At 40.5% G+C, this 20,506-nt stretch overlaps 1 protein-coding gene across 3 annotated transcripts; it reads left to right on the forward strand.

Moving 5' to 3' along the window:
- Positions 1-158: 158 nt before the first annotated feature.
- Positions 159-20,102, forward strand: rbm27 (RNA binding motif protein 27). 3 transcript variants are annotated; one of them, XM_078266641.1, is made up of 21 exons: positions 159-362; positions 1,351-1,469; positions 2,401-2,528; positions 3,447-3,517; positions 5,052-5,242; positions 5,719-6,030; positions 6,760-6,987; positions 7,895-8,074; positions 9,858-10,004; positions 10,183-10,336; positions 10,890-11,043; positions 11,495-11,728; positions 12,375-12,506; positions 13,137-13,262; positions 13,422-13,496; positions 13,604-13,732; positions 14,524-14,628; positions 16,270-16,497; positions 16,637-16,720; positions 16,857-16,976; positions 17,501-20,102. In XM_078266641.1, the coding sequence occupies exons 1-21, from the start codon at positions 304-306 to the stop codon at positions 17,594-17,596; spliced, it is 3,072 nt and encodes a 1,023-aa protein (XP_078122767.1). In that variant the 5' UTR covers positions 159-303; the 3' UTR covers positions 17,597-20,102. The 3 variants fall into 3 exon arrangements, with proteins under 3 accessions (XP_078122767.1, XP_078122766.1, XP_078122768.1); XM_078266640.1 differs by having other exon boundaries at positions 160-362; positions 13,604-13,780; XM_078266642.1 differs by lacking the exon at positions 7,895-8,074 and having other exon boundaries at positions 161-362; positions 13,604-13,780.
- The last annotated feature ends 404 nt before the right edge of the window (positions 20,103-20,506 follow it).

The raw sequence follows: 20,506 nt of genomic DNA on the forward strand, positions 1-20,506 counted from the left end.
GTGAACTAAGACTTTTATTCATGTAGTATTATTTGGTCAATCGTACATATTTTAATACACAACCGTAGAGCCGCTGACATGAAATTAAGGAATTGCTATTGAATAATGACACGATATATAACGTCCGTCGTCTGGCCTGCGTTACGACAACTCAACTTGTATTGCCATGCCGTAAACACTTTCGTCCGACCTGCCAGTGAAGAGAGACAGAAGGCCTTAAAGCTTATTAAATTTATAGACGATGAAAGCAGGGTTATTGAAACGCACTTTCATTTTATAGACAGTATTATAGTCCTTCTCACGATGATCATAGAGAATGTTGAAGCCTTGAAGTCATGGCTGGCAAAACTCCTGGAGCCAATGTGAGTGTTGAATTGAAATGACATTTAGCTTGCATGCTAGCTACGTAACGTTAGCTATGTTAGCAAGCTAGCCAGTGGGTTAGCCAGGCATCAATGGAGGGCTAGAATCTGATGGCAAATTCTTGCACGAGTTAGCAAACCACCGTTGCCGCTAGCTGGCTTTTCATAGTAAGGAGGGACTGCAGGACTTGTCATCAAACCTAACGCTAAAGAAATAGAAATTGTGTACTTTGCTCTTTTGTTTTTGTGTAACATTGCCGTTAGTTAGCTAAGCTAGCCCACGATAATGTGACTTTATCACAGATCTGTAGCAAGCTATCAATCCGCAACAGACAACTTAGATGGTAGCTACTACTTGAATTTTAAATAAGTGTTGGATATGTTGAACTTTATCCAGCGTTGCGTTACTGAATTATAGATACATTTGCATAAATACATAAGAATTGTTTGCTCTTTGAGTTACCATAGTTACACACACACTTTCGACCTCTCTTTCTGCCTCTCAATTAAATGCAAAATCATGAAATTGCACTGTAATTACAAGAGGACACGTTATCGCACATAAATAAATGTATGTTTTTACACATATACAAAGTGATTAAAGAGGAGTTGATGCCCAGTGTAGATGGTGTTATGCACACTGGAGCTTTGTGTGCTTGTAATGTTGTTGTAATAGCCCCACCACTTGCTGGCTGACAGGACTTTTTAGCATACAAAGGTTTTATACAATATAGCATGGTGGGAATTCTGTCTTTTTATTTGGTGTAAGTTTAGATTTATTTAAAAAATGTCTGCATGCATGGGCACCACTGGACGGCACACCTCACTGACATACAGTTTATTGCAGTTGGAATTCAGTTTTCTTTCTTGCTTTTGAATCCCATGTTTTACTTATTAAGTAGTTTGACAAAAACTTAGCCTTGCTTTTTCCTATTGTATTGTTAAAGAAAGGGTAGCTGATATTGACAATGCATATTTGAACCTACAGATGTGATGCTGACCCCTCTGCATTAGCCAACTATGTCGTGGCTCTTGTAAAGAAGGACAAACCGGAGAAAGAGCTAAAAGCACTTTGTGCCGATCAGCTTGATGTCTTCCTACAAAAAGGTATGAATGCCACACAAAGCTTTTCTGCCAGTGTGAGTGATTGCAACATGCAGTTGTGATATTGACCCTAGCTCTTGCTGGTCAAGAAAGTTTTGCAGGTTTAAATCCAGCAGAGACTTCCATAATTAAGCTAAAAAGCTGCATTTATTTAATTTAAGTTTCATTATACACTTATAGATGCAATCAGCTATACATTACTGTGTCACCAATATGGTCACCTTTCCCCCCCTCTGTCTCCAGCCTGTATTACATGAATCATTAACTAGTTTAGCTTGAGTTGAGTTGTGCTTTCTTTCCTTTTAATGGATACAATTATTTCACTTTATTAAATGGTTTCACTTTACTTTTAATTGCACAGTACAATCACAGAATATGATTGGCTTGGTGATGAATACACATGTCACATGTCAGCAGAATTTGTGGTTTAACACTAAAGTTCAGTTCTGTGCCCTTCCAACAACATCTTAGTTTTTGCTTCAAAACAGCCGCTGATTGAAGTTAAAATTCCCTTGTACGAACCATTCCTTTGCAAAAGTACTGTACAGCGCAAGACCGTAAATGAAGATGCAAAGTCTAAAGCCTGTCAGAACTCAACTATTGTCATAGTCGTACCCAAAGATAAAATAAATCTTTGAATATAGTTTCTTTTTATTTTGTGAATTGCATTTTCTCCTTTACGTCCTTTTTATTACATTTTTATTTAATTTGTTTCCATTTTGTTACATGTTTTATCAAGCAGCAGTTTATTGTCTTTGCTCTTTCTGTGTTAATTATTTGGTGTTTATTAGACTTTGGATATATGTAGTGCAGCCAGGAGGAATGTCAGTACATTTCATGCCTGATGGCCAATTTAAAGGGAGTATGCAAAACGACACATAATTAAGATAAAAGATGAATATATATATTCACATGATTCATGTTGTCTTTGCAGAGACAACAGGATTTGTGGATAAACTCTTTGAATGTCTGACAACTAAGAACTACCTGGGAAATCCTGCTGCCAAGGAAGTTCCTAAAGAAGAGGTCAAACCACCTGCAGTCAAATCTGATGTTGTGGAGGTAAAAAGAAATAGTGACACATTTATTGGCTACAATACGACTCTGAAAATAAAGTAACACTCATAAGTTTATGAACCCATACTAAAGTTGACTAAAAAGAGGAATAAATAAAATGTATCTTAATGCCTTAATTAAAAAAATGAGGAAAAATCCAACTTTTACAGACACCAATTTTCTTTGAATGAATAATGTATCGTAAATAAATAAATGTTCTTCCTTAAAATACAGGGGGCATAAGTGAGTACACCCCTATGTTAAATTCCCATAGAGTCAGACAGATTTTTATTTTTAAAGGCCAGTTATTTCATGGATCAGGATACTATGCATCCTGATAAAGTTCCCTTGGCCTTTGAAATTAAAATAGCCCCACATCATCACATACCCTTCACCATACCTAGAGATTGGCATGGGGTACTTTCCATAAAATCATCTCTCAATGCAAATCAAACCAGCTATTAGGCTAAGTGAAATAAAACCATGCCAGTCTCTAGGTATGGTGAAGGGTATGTGATGATGTGGGGCTATTTTAATTCCAAAGGCCAAGGGAACTTTTATCAGGATGCATAGTATCCTGGATACTATTCATCCTGATAAAGAGATGATGGTTTTATGGAAAGTACCCCATGCCAATCTCTAGGTTTTAATTAAGGCATTAACATCAATTTCCAAAAGATGATATATTTTTTTATTTTTTTTATTATTCCTCTTTTTAGTCAACTTAAATATGGGTTCATAAACTTATGAGTGCCACTGTATATAGCTTGACTGTGAAAATCTGTATTGTCACATACGGATCAAATCATTTTAATAAATATGTCATTGTGTATTACAGGACACTGCATATAAATCTTCTGTTTTAAAAACATAAAATAGAGAAGAGTTTAAGTCAAGTAACAGTTTTTTTTTTTTTCCCTCAAGGCTGAAACTCCAGAGGAGGAGAGAGAAAACAGGCGGAGGAGAAGTCCTCTGAGGAACTTCAATGAGTCCAGGTATGGCTTTGGGTTCGGGGATACGTTTCTGCTCAGCTTAATGACGAAGCATATATGCAGATACTATTCTGACATGTGAGACATATAGCACCTTCATTCAAGTCCCAGTGAGGCTGAATGTGCAATAAATAGGGTATAGATTACTTACTGCTGATAAAAACCCATAATTTTGTAGAGATCTTAACCTGTCGATATATACAGTATAATTGCATGGTTAGTTTCCCACGAGTCCTGTATTTAGCTTGATGAAGGCCCTGGTGTCTAGTAGCCTGTCCCTTGTGTACCTTGTCAATAACAGATCAGACAATACAAGAACTGTTATACTAACATTCAAAACAACAGTTGGTGTTTAATCTGCTTTGATGCTTGATTTACTTTCTGCGGCATTAAATCGGTTGCTCTGTCTTCATGACAGAAATAATGTCAGAAATCATTTGTCTATAATTTATTCATTCTGATCAATTTATTTTTCTGTGCTTTCACTGTGTACAGTTCATGAAACTCAACACTTCCTGTAGATTTTGAACACCAACAGCCTTTTAGGAAAAGAAAGGGATTATGCCCCAAGAAATGCTGTAATAGTTTTAATGTAAAATGTGTAAAGAAGCCTGTTATTTTTTTATTACAAATTAACACAGCGCTTTGGAGCAGATCGGATAGAAGGGAGGATATATTTAGTAATCCAAGTATAATCCTAATCTAACATACGCTTATAAAACAAGGGAAATGAAAGACTCTTTCCAATAACAACTCAAAGCCTGTTTCTTTCTCCAGTACTGTTGAATAAAGGCCACCAGAACTGATTTAGAGTATTTTGATATGATCATTATGACCTCCATTTACTATAGCTGGTTTAAGATTCAATCCTGCTACAACCCTCTTAAATATGCCTGTTGGACTCTTAAAACAGGCATAAAGATAGTTCTTGGAAAAAATTCCCTTTAACTCATCCACCACGGCTGTGGCAATTTTGCAATTCCACTTTGACAAAAGAGGAATGAGACACAAATCTCTTACAGTATTGTCAAACTTTATTAATGCTCCGAGCATGGTACGCAAAACAAAGGTTTGTTTGAAATGTGCACACCCAAGAGAAGCCATTCACCTCCTTTTTATACCTTGGAGTGGTCCCAGTTCTTGGTTGGCACTCCCAGGGGTCATGCTTGAACCATGTATGACTTTACAGGAGATGAAGCTGCTTCCCTTGGTGGCTGTCTAGTATGGTCTAGTCTCAACTTACAGTTACTGCTGGCAACTTGTTACATGCTGAACACAAACACACTTTCCCAGAAACCTTTTTTCATATTTGTAGCACCCTGGGGAGCAATCAGGCAAAGGTTCACTCTACATGGTACAGATTCAGAATGATCAACAAAGTAGAAATAATACATGATTATTACACTGTGCAATACAGATGTTTTGGACATCTGTAATATGGAGTATGTGTAATAAACATTCAAACATGATTGTGTGTATAATTTCCCTTACAAGATAGTTATTGAAATATATTCCCTCTAACTCATAAACCACACAGGAGCCGTGATGACAGGAGGCGAGATGAGCGCAAGCGGCGCGACTTTGATCGGCACGGGAAAAGCGTCAATGACTCGCACCGCGAGCGGCGCAGGGGCAGCCCCCGTGGGAGGAGCTACAGCCGAAGTCGCAGCCGGAGCAGGAGTGGCAGCCGAGGAAAGAGCAGGGACAGGGAGCACAGAGGAGGCAGAGGTGAGAAAGTTCCCCCACAGCCAATAACAACAGCACAGGGGACCAGACCCAAGAGTGTAGTAGTTGCTGAAGCTCCTGTCAGCACAGTCGAACTGTGCATTAGTGATGCAGAGTGTGAAGTGCACAGAGGCGCTTAAGTTTGTTGAGAGTAGACTGAACAGAGTTGTGGATGTAGCAGTTTGTATTATATTCTGTTGGATTGTTGGTCAGTGTTGCTGGGAGTTATCGATAAGGAACAATGTGGACAGCTTTGCAGTCACATCAGTGGGGATTTAACAACATGGCCTGGAATTGGCCTTATCAGCCGCAAGGTTACGGTAATCTACACCTCTAAGTGTTTGACATGAAGAAAGAAGTATCTGTTTTTTAAAAGCTTAATATTGACAGGGTATACATTTCTGCTATGGCCCACTACTCTACTGTAATACTTATTCGTGTTTTGTTAAAATACCTCTATTTCTGCTTGTCTTCAACAGACTTCAAGTCTAAGTTTGAGTTGGAAAGGAAGGATACAGACTGCTACAACTCTTCCAACACATCCGGCTCCCAGCAGCAGCAGCACCCGTCGCCTCTTCTGCCCCTGCCTACACCTCCGCACCCCTTTTCTTCCTCGTCGTCCGCTGGAGTCTCAGGACCGGGAGGTGTTCCCGTAGTAACACCGGCTCACCTGCCCGATAGCACTACAGACAGCTGGTCTGGCTACTATGGTACCCAGAGGCAAGATGTTGTCGGCAAGCCTTTTAGCAACAAGACTGTTTCGCTCAAACAGCGCTGCAGGGATTATGATGGTAGGAACAAAGTGAATCATCTTTTCCTCCTTGCCCTTTATTTATGCTTACTAACAATTCTTCTTTTTTTTTTTTTTTTTGCCGCAACATTCCTTCCTCCATCTCAGAGCGTATTGATGTTTAACTATTTCTGCAGAAAGTTACGTTGTCATTGTAAGGTTTGCTGTCTAATCTTTAACATTATATTCCCATTAAGGGTTATCGGTTGCCTTATTTTATTTTGTCTCATCACTAATGACCACTGTTTAGCACTCGCTCTTTTCTCCCCAGTGAAATGTAGGAAAGCAAGCAGGCTCACCAGAGACACAAGGGTTTAAAGTTAACCACTGTCCCTGAAGCACACTGCTATCTGTCACAGTGCTCAAACACAGCCACTAGGGACCCAGTTTCTTAATGAGACTGTGGGGTAAATACATGCACTGTATGTTTTAGCTGTTTTGATCTTGGACAAGCTTTCATCTTGTTTATTTATCCTCATTGCTCTTTATATTTGTTCTTATTTTACTTTCAGTAATATTTGTGTGAATGAATTTGACTTCCAGGGGCCCAAACCCCTTAGAAGGATTACAGTAGGTTACAAATAGATACTTTTAAGTATCTGAGGGAAAAGTAGCGAGAAGATTTGTAGGTCTTGCTTAGAGTTTTTATTTAAACGGTGTCCTAAACATCTCAAATACCTACATTCTGTATGAAAAAGCTATATTTTGACATCTGTTCTCCCTCACACAGAAAAGGGATTTTGTGTCCGTGGTGACCTTTGTCCATTCGACCACGGCAACGACCCTCTCATCGTTGATGATGTCAATCTACCGAACATGATTCCGTTCCCTCCACCACCTGTTATGCCCCCCGCTGGCCTGCCCATGCCCCCGATCACTGAGCCACCCCCTCCCCTCAGGATGCCTGCGATGCCACCCTATGGCCAGCCACCACCACCGGGCGTCTTCCCCATGACTGGTAAGTAGTACCTCAACACTGGTGCATAAATGGAAACGTCTCGAAATTCCAATTGACGTGAGCGGTAACATTTCCCGTGACTAGTGCAATTGTGAAAGCGACCGGTGACTTGATTTTTACAAACCAGTGCAGATAGACACTTTTCCTCCATCTCTGGTAATGTGCTCCCTTATCAATTTTTTAAAGTGGATATAAGTGACTACTCTTTTTCTTGCTTCCACCAACAATTAGGTAAACATTTTGATGATATGTTGTATGTCATAACTGATGGGAGTGTTGCACAGATCAGAAATCTCTTCTAAGAGAATAGTCCTTAATTTGTCTATAGCTGATTCAGAACTTCTGACAAACATTTTGTTTAGATACACAGGCATAATTTCACTACCTTGGTTGTTTTTATGACCTTTGTTTTAGTTTATTTATTGTGTTTAGAAGGTTTTTTTTTATACTGGAAATCCAGCTTTGATTTATACAGTATTTATCAGTATTATTTCTAGAGACTACATTATGTGTGGAAACACACTGAACACAGACACCACACTCTGCGTAGAGAGGGTTTTATTTACCTGGTAGAAGAAAAGGCCGTTCATTAGGTTGCTGTTCTTTCTACATACCGTCCTGTCTAATTCTGGCTTATTCCTACCGTTGCCTTGAATATGCTGGTTCATGAAATGATGTTCTTACTGTGATGTTTCTCTTGTGATTTTGCTATAAATCTAATGCAAATGATATAGTTTTATCGTAACGTGGAAGCATTGCATTGAACAGTTATCACTTTCTGGAACCTTCACTGTCATATTAAAGCAACCTGTCTGGCATGACATACGTTTTAGTAGCACAAATCAAAGACTCACTGTCATACTTGTGATATACCTGAGTCATTAGCATGGGCTTGTGTCTCCCTCAGGACCCCCACTGATAGTAACCAGTGGAATTGATACCCCTAACCACCAAACGGCAATCACTTCTTCTCCTCCTATTGGACCGCCTGGTGTGGGGCTGCCGCCTACTCTTCCTCCTCCTCCTCCTCCTCCTCCCTCCTCGTCCTCATCTGTATCTCTTCGTCCCCAATATGTCCAGTCTGAATGTAAGCAGCGATGCTTTTCCTATTCAGATTGGGAAATTATGGTCTTTTGTTTAGTGCTCTATTTCCTGTTTTCCTGTTTTTGTTTAATTATAGTAGACATTAGGGGTGTAGCGGTACACAAAAGTCTCGGCTCGGTTCATATCCCGGTTTAGGAGGCACAGTTTGGTGCAAGTTTGGTAACGCGGAGAAACAAACCAACGCATGAGGATATGTTTTTCATTTGTTTTGAGCCGATCGTAGTGCAAGTGTCAAATACGGATTAAATGCTCTTGCTTGGAACTGATTGGGACATTTTGCCCACTAGCAACTTCGGCAAACTATTTTCATTATAAAAATAAGGAACATTTCAAACACTTCTGTATTACACCATGCAAACACTAAAACACTTTGCCAAAAGGCAACAGGTCACAATAGGCTATAAAACTAAAATGCATCTCTCATGCTATGAAATTGAAAATACCAAAGTAAATTGAATGATACAAAATACAATGTGTGCATTGGGAGGAGTTTTTCAATTAGTTCCACCTTTGCTATATTTAAACATTCAAAGCACCCAAACAAAAAATTCTGGGCAGAACTCACACCTGTGAACTTTGGTTCCACAATACGTACACCAGTCTACATGCTGTGTATTCTCGTGCACCGGACTGCGACCCCCGGACCGTGACGGTTCGGTACGAATACACAAACCATTGCAGCCCTGGTAGAAATGACTAAATAGTTAAGGTTGAACTATACAGACTAAGCAAGTGAGCATTAGGTTGCTTTTTGTGGACTACCCTGTCTTTCTTTTCTCCTTCAAAAGTTGTTTTATGCGTGACGTTGTAGTGGATGCGGTGTGTGTGTGATGCACATGTATTTCTTCAGACTGCAGTAATGGCTTTTGACCAGAGGGTAGCACTGTTTATTAACCTAAGACAAAGTAGCTATTAGCAATTAACATGAACTCTGCCACATCTTATTGTGTTGAGTGTAATTCAGCTTATGGATAATTCCAGCTAAACAGAAAAGCTAGTGCTTAGTTCAAATGGAGTGGGTCTATTTTTAGTTATTTACAAACACCTTAATTCAACTCGGATAGCCAAAATGACGTCTGTCATCAAAGGTCCCATTTTGTTAAATTTTGCCTTTCGTATTACAGTAAACTGTGGCTCAGGATAAGAATTGTCATCTTATGGTGTTTCATCTTTATTATCATCTTAGATATACGTTTTTCCATTACAATTACTGTACTTTCATTTATTTTCATTTGTATATATTTTTCTCATTATTACATATTTATTTGAATTACTATTTAGAGCTGTATTTAACAGACTGTCGGAGGTTGTTTCTGTTACTCAGTTGGACACATTTAAACTAGGGCTGCAACAACGAATCTAACGCGTGCGTGCTTTGGGTTACTTACCTTTACACAACTATTAACTAAAACAACAAGTATGTATTGAGTTGACGTAAATTAATGCGTTTCTTTTTATCCGATTAATCGAAAAAATAATCGACAGATTAATCGATTATTAAAATCGTTAGTTGCAGCCCTAATTTAAACTCATCACTTCTTTACAAGATTGGTGTGTGCTAGATAGGTCACTGAATGCCAGGCAGTACTTACTTATTAATGCCAGACTGCTTGATTTCAGTGTAATTTCAGTTTATCTTTGTTCATTTTCTTTCATTTGAATTTTTTCACATTATGGCTGTTAATAAGATTTTTCATATTCCCTGCTCTAAGTCTTGGTGCGTTTGTGTTTTTGTGTGTGTGTGCGTGTTCATTTTTACACATTAGATAACTATGATCCAGAGGGCTATAACCCAGAGTCGCCAGGCCTGACTGCAGCAGGTCGTAACCCGTACCGTCAGTTCATTCCCCGGGTGCAGACGCAGCGCTCCAACCTTATCGGCCTCACCTCCAACGAAGGACAAGGCTCCAGAGGTAGCAAATATTCACCTTCTTAGTAGTCACACTCTTCCCTAAACTAATCCTGGGCAATGGGCATGGTTGGACAGATGGATGATGATGGACAGCTTTATGATGGATATAACTATATGCAAAAGTGTTAGTTAGTGATAATTGTTTCTCTGTGGTTTTTGTCTGTGTGTTCGTCTTTCAGCTGCCAACATAGTGATCCAGACAGAGCCTGCCACTGCAGCCAGCACTCCTGGAAGTAATGTGTCCCGTTTCAACACAGAGCAGGACAGCAGGAAGAGAACCATGGTACCCAGTACAGCTGAGGGACCAGCAGCTAAAAAACCCTGGTTGGAGAAGTAAGGATTTTAAAGACGCGCACGTTTTAAGGGTTTTACTGATGTTAAAATTTGAAATGGAGAAATGTCCTGCCTTTTATGGAAATCATTAAGCTTGGAAAAAAAATTAAAAGAAACTAGCTAGCCAGTGGAAATTTGATCAAACAAATCCTTGCCTCCCCCATTTCCTGTCACTGCAATGAGAGGCTTGTTTTAAGCCAAGGTGACTCATAAATCAGGAGCCTATCTTTAGTGTCAGTTGTGGGAAGCAGGTGCACACAAACATCCCTGTGACTACTAGGATGCTTCCATTGGCTCTACTTCTAATCCAATTTGAGTGTCAACCAGGTTAAACATGTTCCTCATTTTCAAGTAGAACTGATATGTGGTTTATAGGAACTTCAGTATGAAGGCAGAAACTCAAACCTCAGGTCATCAATCTGGGTTCGATTTCACTGCTTATCATTGTTATCCTAAAATGTTGATTGGCTTGTCTGCTTTTCCCATTATCTTTCTTTAAAGCAAATACTGTGGTGAACTTCAGGTATCAACATCAGTCTTCTTCTTGTTTTAGGCCCGGCTTTAACAACCAACATAAGAACACTTTCCCCAAGAGGTATCACTATGTGAACACTAAGTTGGAGGTGCGCAAGATCCCACGTGAGCTCAACAACATCACCAAGCTCAATGAGCACTTCAGCAAATTTGGAACCATCGTCAATATCCAGGTAAAATGCATAAATTGCTGCTTTGCGCTGAGCAGACTTGCAAAGGGCTACAGTTCTCATTGTTGAAGGGATCATTTTGACAAGTGTAGACAATAGTAGCAGAAGAAGTAGTAGTAGACTGTAGTTTGCCAAAAAGTCGAGTGAAAATGATTTAAATTTTGCATTTTTTAAGATGCATGACAGACATACAGTGCAGGATTCACAGAAGATGCAGGACAAAATGTAACTGGATGTCACATTTACTATATGTGGCTCACATATACCTTTAGACTCAACTCAAAAAGAAAAAAAGAGAAACAAAACTTACATGACTTTTTAATGTAATGATCATTTAATTTTGGACAAAAACAAATAGCTCAATGTTTAGCAGAGTTCATGAAGTTCATATCTACAGAATAATTTGTTTCATCTAATTCACATACCTACTCCGCACACTCTAAACTCAATCCAGGTGGTATTTGGCGGAGACCCAGAGGCAGCGTTAATCCAGTACACAAAGAATGAAGAGGCCAGGCGGGCCATATCCAGCATCGAGGCGGTCCTCAACAATCGCTTCATCCGTGTGTACTGGCACCGCGAGCCCGGCACCAACAACACAGGGCTTCAGCAGCCGGAGCAGAGCTCAGGGAGCCAGGTGGCCGGGGCAGTGCCCAGCCAGGGGCTGCAGCACAGCAACATGCATAAGGTTAGAGCTGAAACCAGTAGAAGTCCTTCATCTTTTCGTGATGATCTCTTAAGCCCAGTTCAGACCAAAGATTCACGACGAGACGAGTTGAAACTTGCAATTTCTTGCAACGCGCCGGTCTGCAACATTCTGAAACCTGCCAGTTTACACCAATGTGACGAGACGGTGTATCCTCTCCATAGCAACCACTCTTTGTACTTCTGTTCTAACTTCAGACTTTGGTTTTCTTTTGTAGCTGGATATCATTTGTAGCATCCAAAAATATGAATGTGGATAGTCATAATGAGATGCTTGTTACAGCTGCATTTCTAGTAGTGATGAAATGCGAAAACAGTGTTTTATTTCTCCGATTCACGGCTTTGTTCTAACACTGCTCCCTCTCTTAAGTCACTCTAGCTCGCTTGATTATATATCGTGCTCGTGGGCGCTTGTGGGTCCCAGAACTCTGCCATTTCAACCAGTTGACCGTTTGTAACAGAAATAAAATGGATTATGGATCATTTTGATTCTATAGTTTGTAACTGACTTTACAAGCCGACCTCGCTATTGGCTGTTGAAACGGGTGGTGTCCTGGGCTGAACTGGGCTTTAGTTTTACCACTCCTTCATCAGATTGACTTTTTTTCTCCCTTTTCTTTGATCTGCAGGGTATCAAGCAGCACAGTCCAGCCGCCTACGTGTTGAACAAGACTGTACCCAAGCATCACCTGCAAGCATTGCCTGGGGTCACAGCTACAACCAAGCCGGGCAGCCTGAACACAAACGCAGACGTTGTCACTGTACGTTTTAGTCTATCTGCAGGTGTCAGATGATGCCAGACCTGGGTGAAATGGCAATTTCAAATACATGATTTGTTTCAACAAGCTTTGAATACCACACTTAATATCAATCTGTGCAGTTGTACTTAGGCACAGTAGTGTTTGAGCTAAATGCTCATGTCAGCATGCTAACATGCTGGTATAATTTTAACTATGTTAACTACCTTAGTTTAGCGTGTTGGCATGTTCGGTATAATATTATCGGGACAGTCAGTGCGTCCAGTCAACAGTGTAGGTGGATTGTTCCCAACACACAAATATTAGAATTAATAAACCCTGCCCTGCGGTGTGTGTGCCATTGTAAACGAGAACATGTTACCGCCAGTTCACCGCTATGAAACTAGAGGCCTCAGAGACATAAAGATTACAGTCCAATGACACTGGTCAGCTGATCCTGATAGCATATAAGAATAGGAGTAATGCAGGAGAATAAATAAGAATTTGTTGGCACTTAATGCATTCTTGCTCATGTCTATTGCAGCTGTACACAAGCTCATTGTGATTTTCTCTCTCTCTCTCTCTCTCTCTCTCTCTCGGTCTGTCTCTCTCTCTCTCTGTCTCTGTGTCTGTGTCTCTGTGTGTGGCACTTAGGTGGTGCCTGCACTGACAAATACCCAGAAGGGCCCCTATACTTCCACAGCCCTAAAGTCCTCCTCAAAGAGCTTTGGAAAAACGGGAAAAGCACTAGAAGCACAAGAAGTCCTCAAGAAGAAACAGGCATGTGGCTTAATTTTATAATACATATTTTGACTGGATACGAGAATAGCAGAGCTGGGATTAACCATTTGTTTCCCTCAGGGGCCACCATTGAGAAATGAAATATCCACCTACAGCAAATTTTCACTTCAGTGAATGTCTTTTTTTTTTTTTTTTTAGGAGGCATTAAAACTCCAGCAGGACATGAGAAAGCAGAAGCAAGAGATGTTAAAGACACAGATTGAGTGTCAGAAGGTAAGACTGGCCTCAACATTCCTTCCCTTCTATTTACCTCCCCCCCAAATTTCTTTTCCTGTCTTTTACACCTTCTTCTTTCTCACTGCTCGTCCTCCTTCCTCCAGGCCTTGATAAACCGCCTTGAGAAGAACCGAGGGATGAAACCCGAGGAACGAGCCAACATCATGAAGACCCTGAAGGAGCTGACGGAGAAGATCGCACAGCTGCAGAATGAAATGAACCCTGCCTCCCAGGTATCCAGCGCCAAACCCAACCACGGCCAGTCCAAGACCAAGACTGATGTAAGTTTGGGCCATTTTGGTCAGGAGCATGATGGAGTGCATCATCTCCTTTTTTAGGCCGCGTTCAGACTAGAGCAGGTAGTCCGGCGAAAACGCCAGTGCTCCCATTCATTTTGAATGGGGATAGTGCGTTAGTAGGGTGCCAAAAAGACAAATTCAACTTTTGGAGAAAAGCAACCCAACGTCACGCTACAGTGGCCGTGTAACCAGCGTAAGACTTGTCAGTCCATTTTGGGGCGTTGTAAGAGTACCATACAGTAAACAGTACTCTATCGCTGCCACAAGAACGTTTTTAAATAACTATGAGGGTAAGAAACGAAACGCAAGAACTTCGCTGCCCGGGGGTTTGTTTAACCGCCGACTTCCTGCAACGAGCTCCAGCACCAAGCACAGGACACAGCACGTCTCTTCTCTTTTTCTTTCTGAGAAATTAAGCTGCTTTCAAGTGAGGATGGAAATGTCGAGACACTCTGACGGAAAACAATAATTGTGAAATATAAAGTCTACAGAACAAAACGGCGTGTCACACAAATAGGCCATTTGGTGACACTCCCACACTGCCCCACATCCCTGCTGCGGATCGCTGGAGTCGCCAGATGCTCTCTGAGCGCGGCCTTACACAGAGATGGCCATGTGGAGTTCTGTCCATCCACTGTAGATCTATTTTGAAACTGACTTACTAAATACAAAAAAAGAAATGGAAAAACTGAAGTGTTTTCTCATTTTACATATGTGACCACCAGGCCCAGAAGGAATTGCTGGATGCTGAGCTGGACTTTCACAAGAAGATGACCTCTGGAGAGGATACAACAGACCTAAAGAGAAAACTGGGACAGTTGCAGGTGGAGGTAATACACACATGCACACACGCCCACACACACGCACACAGTACATAACCACAGGCCAACAATCTGAAAAGATAGCTAGCAGTGCACAAAGAGATGACAGTGGCCGCATCTTTCATCTTCAGCATTTTTCTTGAACGCTGAATTTGAGGATGCGATACCAAGAAATGCCTTAGAGGAAGTCAGCAAATAAGATATCACTCAACACTGCCTGATTATGTAAAGATACAGGTAAAAGAAAAACATGAACATTTTGCACAGAACATAGAACATTTTTTGAACAGATAATGGATCACTATAAAAAGAAATGTGATTTTGGTTTTTGGTGTCGTCCCTCCACGCCCTACTTTTTCCTCGCAGGTGTTGCATATTGCAAACTTGTTGTCTTCTGCACACACGCTGAACAATTTCCAAACAGCTGACATGTTGCAGGTTAATTCACAAGGTTCCCTACATGTGCGAGAATAGCACGGACACGCGCTTCACACCGCGAGCGGGTACGCGCGACACACGGCGGAAAAGATGAGAGAAAGGAAAAAGAGACTGCGTGCGTGCGTCCTTCGCACAATGTACGAGTTAACCATTTTGGTAGCATTAAAACTAAGAGGAGATGCAAATGCAAAAACACGCTCTCGGGCATATCTCGATTAGTCAGGTATCCTATATATGATTGATAAGTGAGTTACGTAGCTAATAAGAAAAAAAGGGCACAGAATGTTAAGAAGTATGCAAGAAGACAATATGTTATTGGGTATATGTCACACAACCTAAAAGTACATGAGTCTGTTTTTTTTAGGCTTTTCATCATTAAATGAAATAGTTTTGGGGGTTTTTTTTTTTTTTTAATCCATGAAAAAAAAAAATTGAAGGTACATCCACGGCTGTTAGTCAGCTCAGACTTTGCCCACTTCTCTTTTGTCATCTAAACTAGCAGCACACACAGACACACACACACTAGGTCGGCTGTGTCACAAGACCAGCCTAAAAAGAACATAGCTGTTGTTAGCAACACCCTGCCTAGCATGTTTTTTTCCCCTTCTACCCCTATGCGTCCTAAATTAGTTTATTAAAAATGCATATTCATCCAAACCCCAACCCTCCTTCTGCACATTAAACTGCAGCCACTCAAGCAATCCCAGAGGGACAGCTGCTAACGAAGCCAAATTAGACACAGGTCCAACACTGATGGCGTGCCGTCTCATTAAAGTTTGAGCCGCTGGTCCTTGTAAGAAAATCGCGGGATGACAATTAGAGGGAGAAGTGAGTGAGGGACAAATGGATAGGAGAGTGGTTCTGGAGTGGTTAGGAAGCCAGGAGATGTCACTTTAAAAATGGAGGAGTGACAACTAATGGTAAAGGGTGGAGAGTGACCGAGGAATGAAGGACCAGAGTCAAGTGTAAAGAATGTTTAAGTTTGTAGACCCATGATGAATTAAAACACTGTAGTTTTCTTTTTTGTTTTCACAATGAAAAGCACAACAGCACAGCATCAAGACGCACAATCTGGTTTTCCACATCTGTTCGTAATGATTATTTTAACGCAGCCAGGTGGCGCCCATCTATTCTTGCCTGTGTGTATTGACAAAAAGCAGCAGCTACTCGGTTGTTTTATAACATTAAACCTACTGAACTGTCCTCTTTTAGGCGACTCGGTTGGGTCTGATCCGGCCCCCAGTGGGTCGAGGTCGGGGCCGAGGTAAGATGGGGCTGGAGCACGGTTCTTTGCACGTGGGCCGCGGCAGGGGCCGCAGCCGGGAGATGATGGCGCGAAGCGGGACCGTGAACCGCATGGTGGTCGACCACAGACCCAGAGCCCTGGCTATTTTGGGGGTCACTCAGGAGGAGAAGGACGAGCTAAAGCCGCACTTTGTGGTGAGGACTGTTACACTTCCTCTATTATTTAGTTACAGGTTCAGGAGTCACACTGTTAACTGTTACACAGGGAATTTAAATTGATTATTGAACAATTACACTGCAGTTAATCCTGATCTTCTTTTTTTTTTAATCTTAGAAATTTGGTGAGGTCGAGGATGTCCGTGACCAAGACGCCAACAGCGTCGTCATGACTTTTAAGACACGAAGCGAAGCGGAGAATGTAAGTCGCATGTCTCTGAATCAGACCGGTCTGTCTTTGCCTCCTTTCTTTCTTCTTTTGCGCCCTCTAATCATCTAAAATGAAATGATAGTCAAATGCAAAAGGTATAACTTGCAACTCGTGTTTTGTTTTCCAGGCAGCTAACCAAGGAGCTAAGTTCAAAGGTCGTGTGCTGCAGATTTCCTGGTACAAACCTAAAACACCCTCTGTCACAACGGAGCCAGAGGAGGAAGAGGCTAAAGATGAGGACAATGCGGTATGACACATCACACACAAACGGCTAAAATATAGCCACCCAGAAACCAGGAAGTCCATGTACAGCACAACTTGAAATTCGAAGCAGGGAAACTTTTGGAAGTTTTAGTTACGTTCACAGATTTAACTCGTACATTTCTTTCCAGTGCTTCTAAATGTTTCACTGCTGCTCCCAATGGAAAATCACAGCAAGCCTCTCAGTACTAAAAGCATCTTAGCCCTTTGAGTAATATGGCATTACTGTCAGGTGAAATCCTCATTCTGTATTATCGTGTTTTTGGATGTTTCGGCGGTCCCTTTTCACACGGACGTTGGTTCGGCACTGTTACGGCTCTGTGACTGCCCTCGCTGCTGGCTTAAAGTCGCGGCAACTCTGTCCCCCTCTTCGTAACTCTCACACAGACGGCGAGGCAGCTTAAAGGCGCATCAGTCCTGCCTTGAACAGGCTGTGTGAGAGGGGCTCATCTCATCAGTTTGGGTGTTCAAAGCTAAACAATAGATTTGTTTTGTTTTTCATCCAAACAGAAGGAAGCTAGCTCGTATTTGCCCGGTGAAGAGGAAGAAGAGGAGGAGGACGACGATGAAGATGACGAATACGAGAGCCGATCCTGGAGACGATGAAGGCATTGTGATTCGTCGTGACCGGCACCTCAGCAAAATCGGTCGCTTCTTTCTTTCCGACAAGCAGATGAAATCAATACAACCAAACTCACATTTTTCTTCTGTTCCAGTATTGTCGAACTAAGTAATTTTAGACTCTAATCAAAGTAAAAACGTTGTTACTTTACTGTACATCAAAAGAAGTTTAGAGGGCCGACAGTTTTTGTATCCCTCGACTGAACAATTATTTAAAACCTCTCACTTTTGCTGAGAAAGATAAATGTTAAGTTGTTCTTATAGATAGAATAACATAAGTTTCAGTGTGCATACCAGATAATTAATATCAGTAATGCACAAAAGTTGTGTCTACTGTGAATAGGTATTTTTATACATACTGTATTTAAGCCTTTTTCTCACCAGTTTTTTGAAAGATCTTGTCCTCAGTTCAGGGACAGCCATTCCCTCACCAATAGAACATTCTCTGTTGCTACCAGAGAGAGATTTATTTATTTTTCCAAGCCCAAAATGTTAAAGGATCCAATCATCCAAATATTTTTGACGGTGACTCACTGTGCTGGCATGACTATATGCTAGTTTGTGCATGTTGTATTCTAACTAAACAGAGCCACCTTTACCCAGCACCAAAAGGTGCTGATACTGTACCACAACCATATTGGAGCCAGTGCAGGTACAAAAAAAAGATACCAGTGCAATAGAAAAATCTAAACTTGTTTACAAATCGCCGTGTTCATGCACGCCAATACAGTCTTATAATGAATCTTCAAATTTCCCCCCCTTGTGTTTTGTTGCTCAGTAAATGTCCGGTGCCACTCAGTGTAAATATAAACACCCACATGGGTGTTTATAGTTTACATTTTCTAAGAGTGTGTAACATTTTTCACTTGTTTTATTCTGTCTCCTGGTCATCCATCAGGCCTGGCAGGACAAGGATCAGATCACCCATTTAAAAAAATGAGATCCATAGACGGGTGTTTGAATGTAAACAGTTGATTTTAATATATATATATATATATATATAATTTCTTTGCCTTACACAATCAGCGTATGGCTGAATTTTTACAAGATTTGTGATTTACTTTTTGTAAATTTTGTAAATGCTTGAAAGAGAAATTACTGTTGTACTTTTTTTTAAAGTTTTTTTTTTAAGTGTTTTTGTCATTTTCAACAGTCAGAAAAGGTCAAGCAAGAGTGCTTAGCATCTCTGCTTATTCGCAAGAATATTTCATTCGTGTTAAACCAGTCTTTGATTTTACTAAATTTGTCATCTAAGTAGCACATTTCTTTTTTCTTTTTTTTTCTTTTTAAACTTTCTGAGCTGTGGAAAACACTCCGTTGAATGGCAGTGGGAGTCATGCACCTCACTATATTATTTGGGAATTAGTGCACCTTTGCCTGTGTCTCAAAACAGTGCTCTTAACCCACTGTACAAGTGCACAATGTGCATCTTTCATAACAAAAAAGTTTTATTTTGCAAATGTGTTTTAGAATCCTCAGGGTGGGAGGAATGAAAGTCATTAACGTTCACATGGAAACGTGCTTAATGCAAGAAATACATGTTTAACAGTTTAGCAAGTTTTCAATTTAGTTGCTTCCCTGAAACGAAAAGTTTACATACATTCTTATCATAACTCAACTAAACTGATCATATCAAATAAAACAACCAGTCAGATTGAAGAACCTAAACAAAGGAGAGATAGTAACTTATTAGTTGCTTGTAGCAGTCTCACTACTTTACACAAGCATGCAGGTAGAGATCTACGTGGCAATAGTCAGTAACAGATAATTTAGATCTAACACCACATGTAAAGGGGTGTGGAACAGTTTGAAACACATTACGTGTTTTCCTCCCAACTACAATGTCAGTAGCACTCTTGTTTGGATTGCATATCTCACTGTTGACTGATAACTCAGACGTCTCCTGCCAGTGGTCCATTTAAAACATTTGAGTTCTGTGGCGTTCAAAATTAGGTTTAGGTGTGTGCGATGGAAAGCTGAAGCGTCTCTCTTTGGCACTTAGTACTTTAATATGATTTGCTCATATTTTTTTATATGAGGTCACTGGCAGTTGTATAGGACAAACCTGTACTGGCAGGGTTCTTGCTTGTGTGAGGATTCAGAGAAGGTCTCTCCCACTTTTGTACTATATTCTGTATGCTACTATCACAATGGTGTAAAAAAAAATGTTTATTCAATAATAGTTTTGGATTTGTTACTGTTTATATTTGCAGGATGTGGATGTATTTTCTTCATGTATTTTGTTTGTAAAAAAATTGATTTCTAATTTACTAGCATGTTTGCTTTTGCCAATAAAGATGGAGGAATGGGGTGCTTGAAAGACGGTAAAAAAAAAAAAAAAAAAGAAGAAGAGAAAAGAAAAAAAAATACAATTTCAATTGGATCTGGGAAAGAGAAGAAAAGAAAAAAAAAACATTGACCAAAAAAGAAGTTGGCATTGGCAAGGGGAAAAAAATGCAGGCAAAAGCATTCCAGAAAATATTACCTTAAACTCTTGTGTGGTCTCCTTCATTTTGCATGGTATCTGATAGAAATCATAGACATCAATTTGCTGACATAAAGTAATAACACATTACTTAACACCCTGCTCAGTCTGAGACGAGTTATCTTTAAATATAAAAATTAATGCCCCCACCTCATTCACAATTTTCATATAATAGGACACCTAGGAGTGCATTATTTCACTTATACGGTGGCCGATTACTACGGACAAAAAGTGAAGCTGTGCTCAGATTGCCAGTTTTAAAAGTGTTTGGTGTTTAACCTAGGTCAGGGGGATGCCTCAGCAAACAAATAGTGCCTAACAATGTTACTAGGCCAGTTGTATATTGATTTCGAATGGCAGTTGGTGGTGACCCAGTCTTGCATTGGCAGACCTATCTCCTCAGTGCTGTG

The sequence above is a fragment of the Sander vitreus genome, chromosome 13 (assembly GCF_031162955.1).
Source record: "Sander vitreus isolate 19-12246 chromosome 13, sanVit1, whole genome shotgun sequence".
Classification (NCBI taxonomy): Eukaryota; Metazoa; Chordata; class Actinopteri; order Perciformes; family Percidae; genus Sander; species Sander vitreus.

Bases quoted from the DNA above. Each gene is read 5' to 3' on its own strand.
- rbm27 (XM_078266640.1), top strand. From the start codon at position 304: ATGATCATAGAGAATGTTGAAGCCTTGAAGTCATGGCTGGCAAAACTC. The intron at 5,243-5,718 runs GTGAGAAAGTTC...TGTCTTCAACAG, and splicing joins GGAGCACAGAGGAGGCAGAG to ACTTCAAGTCTAAGTTTGAG. The intron at 11,044-11,494 runs GTAAAATGCATA...AACTCAATCCAG, and splicing joins GAACCATCGTCAATATCCAG to GTGGTATTTGGCGGAGACCC.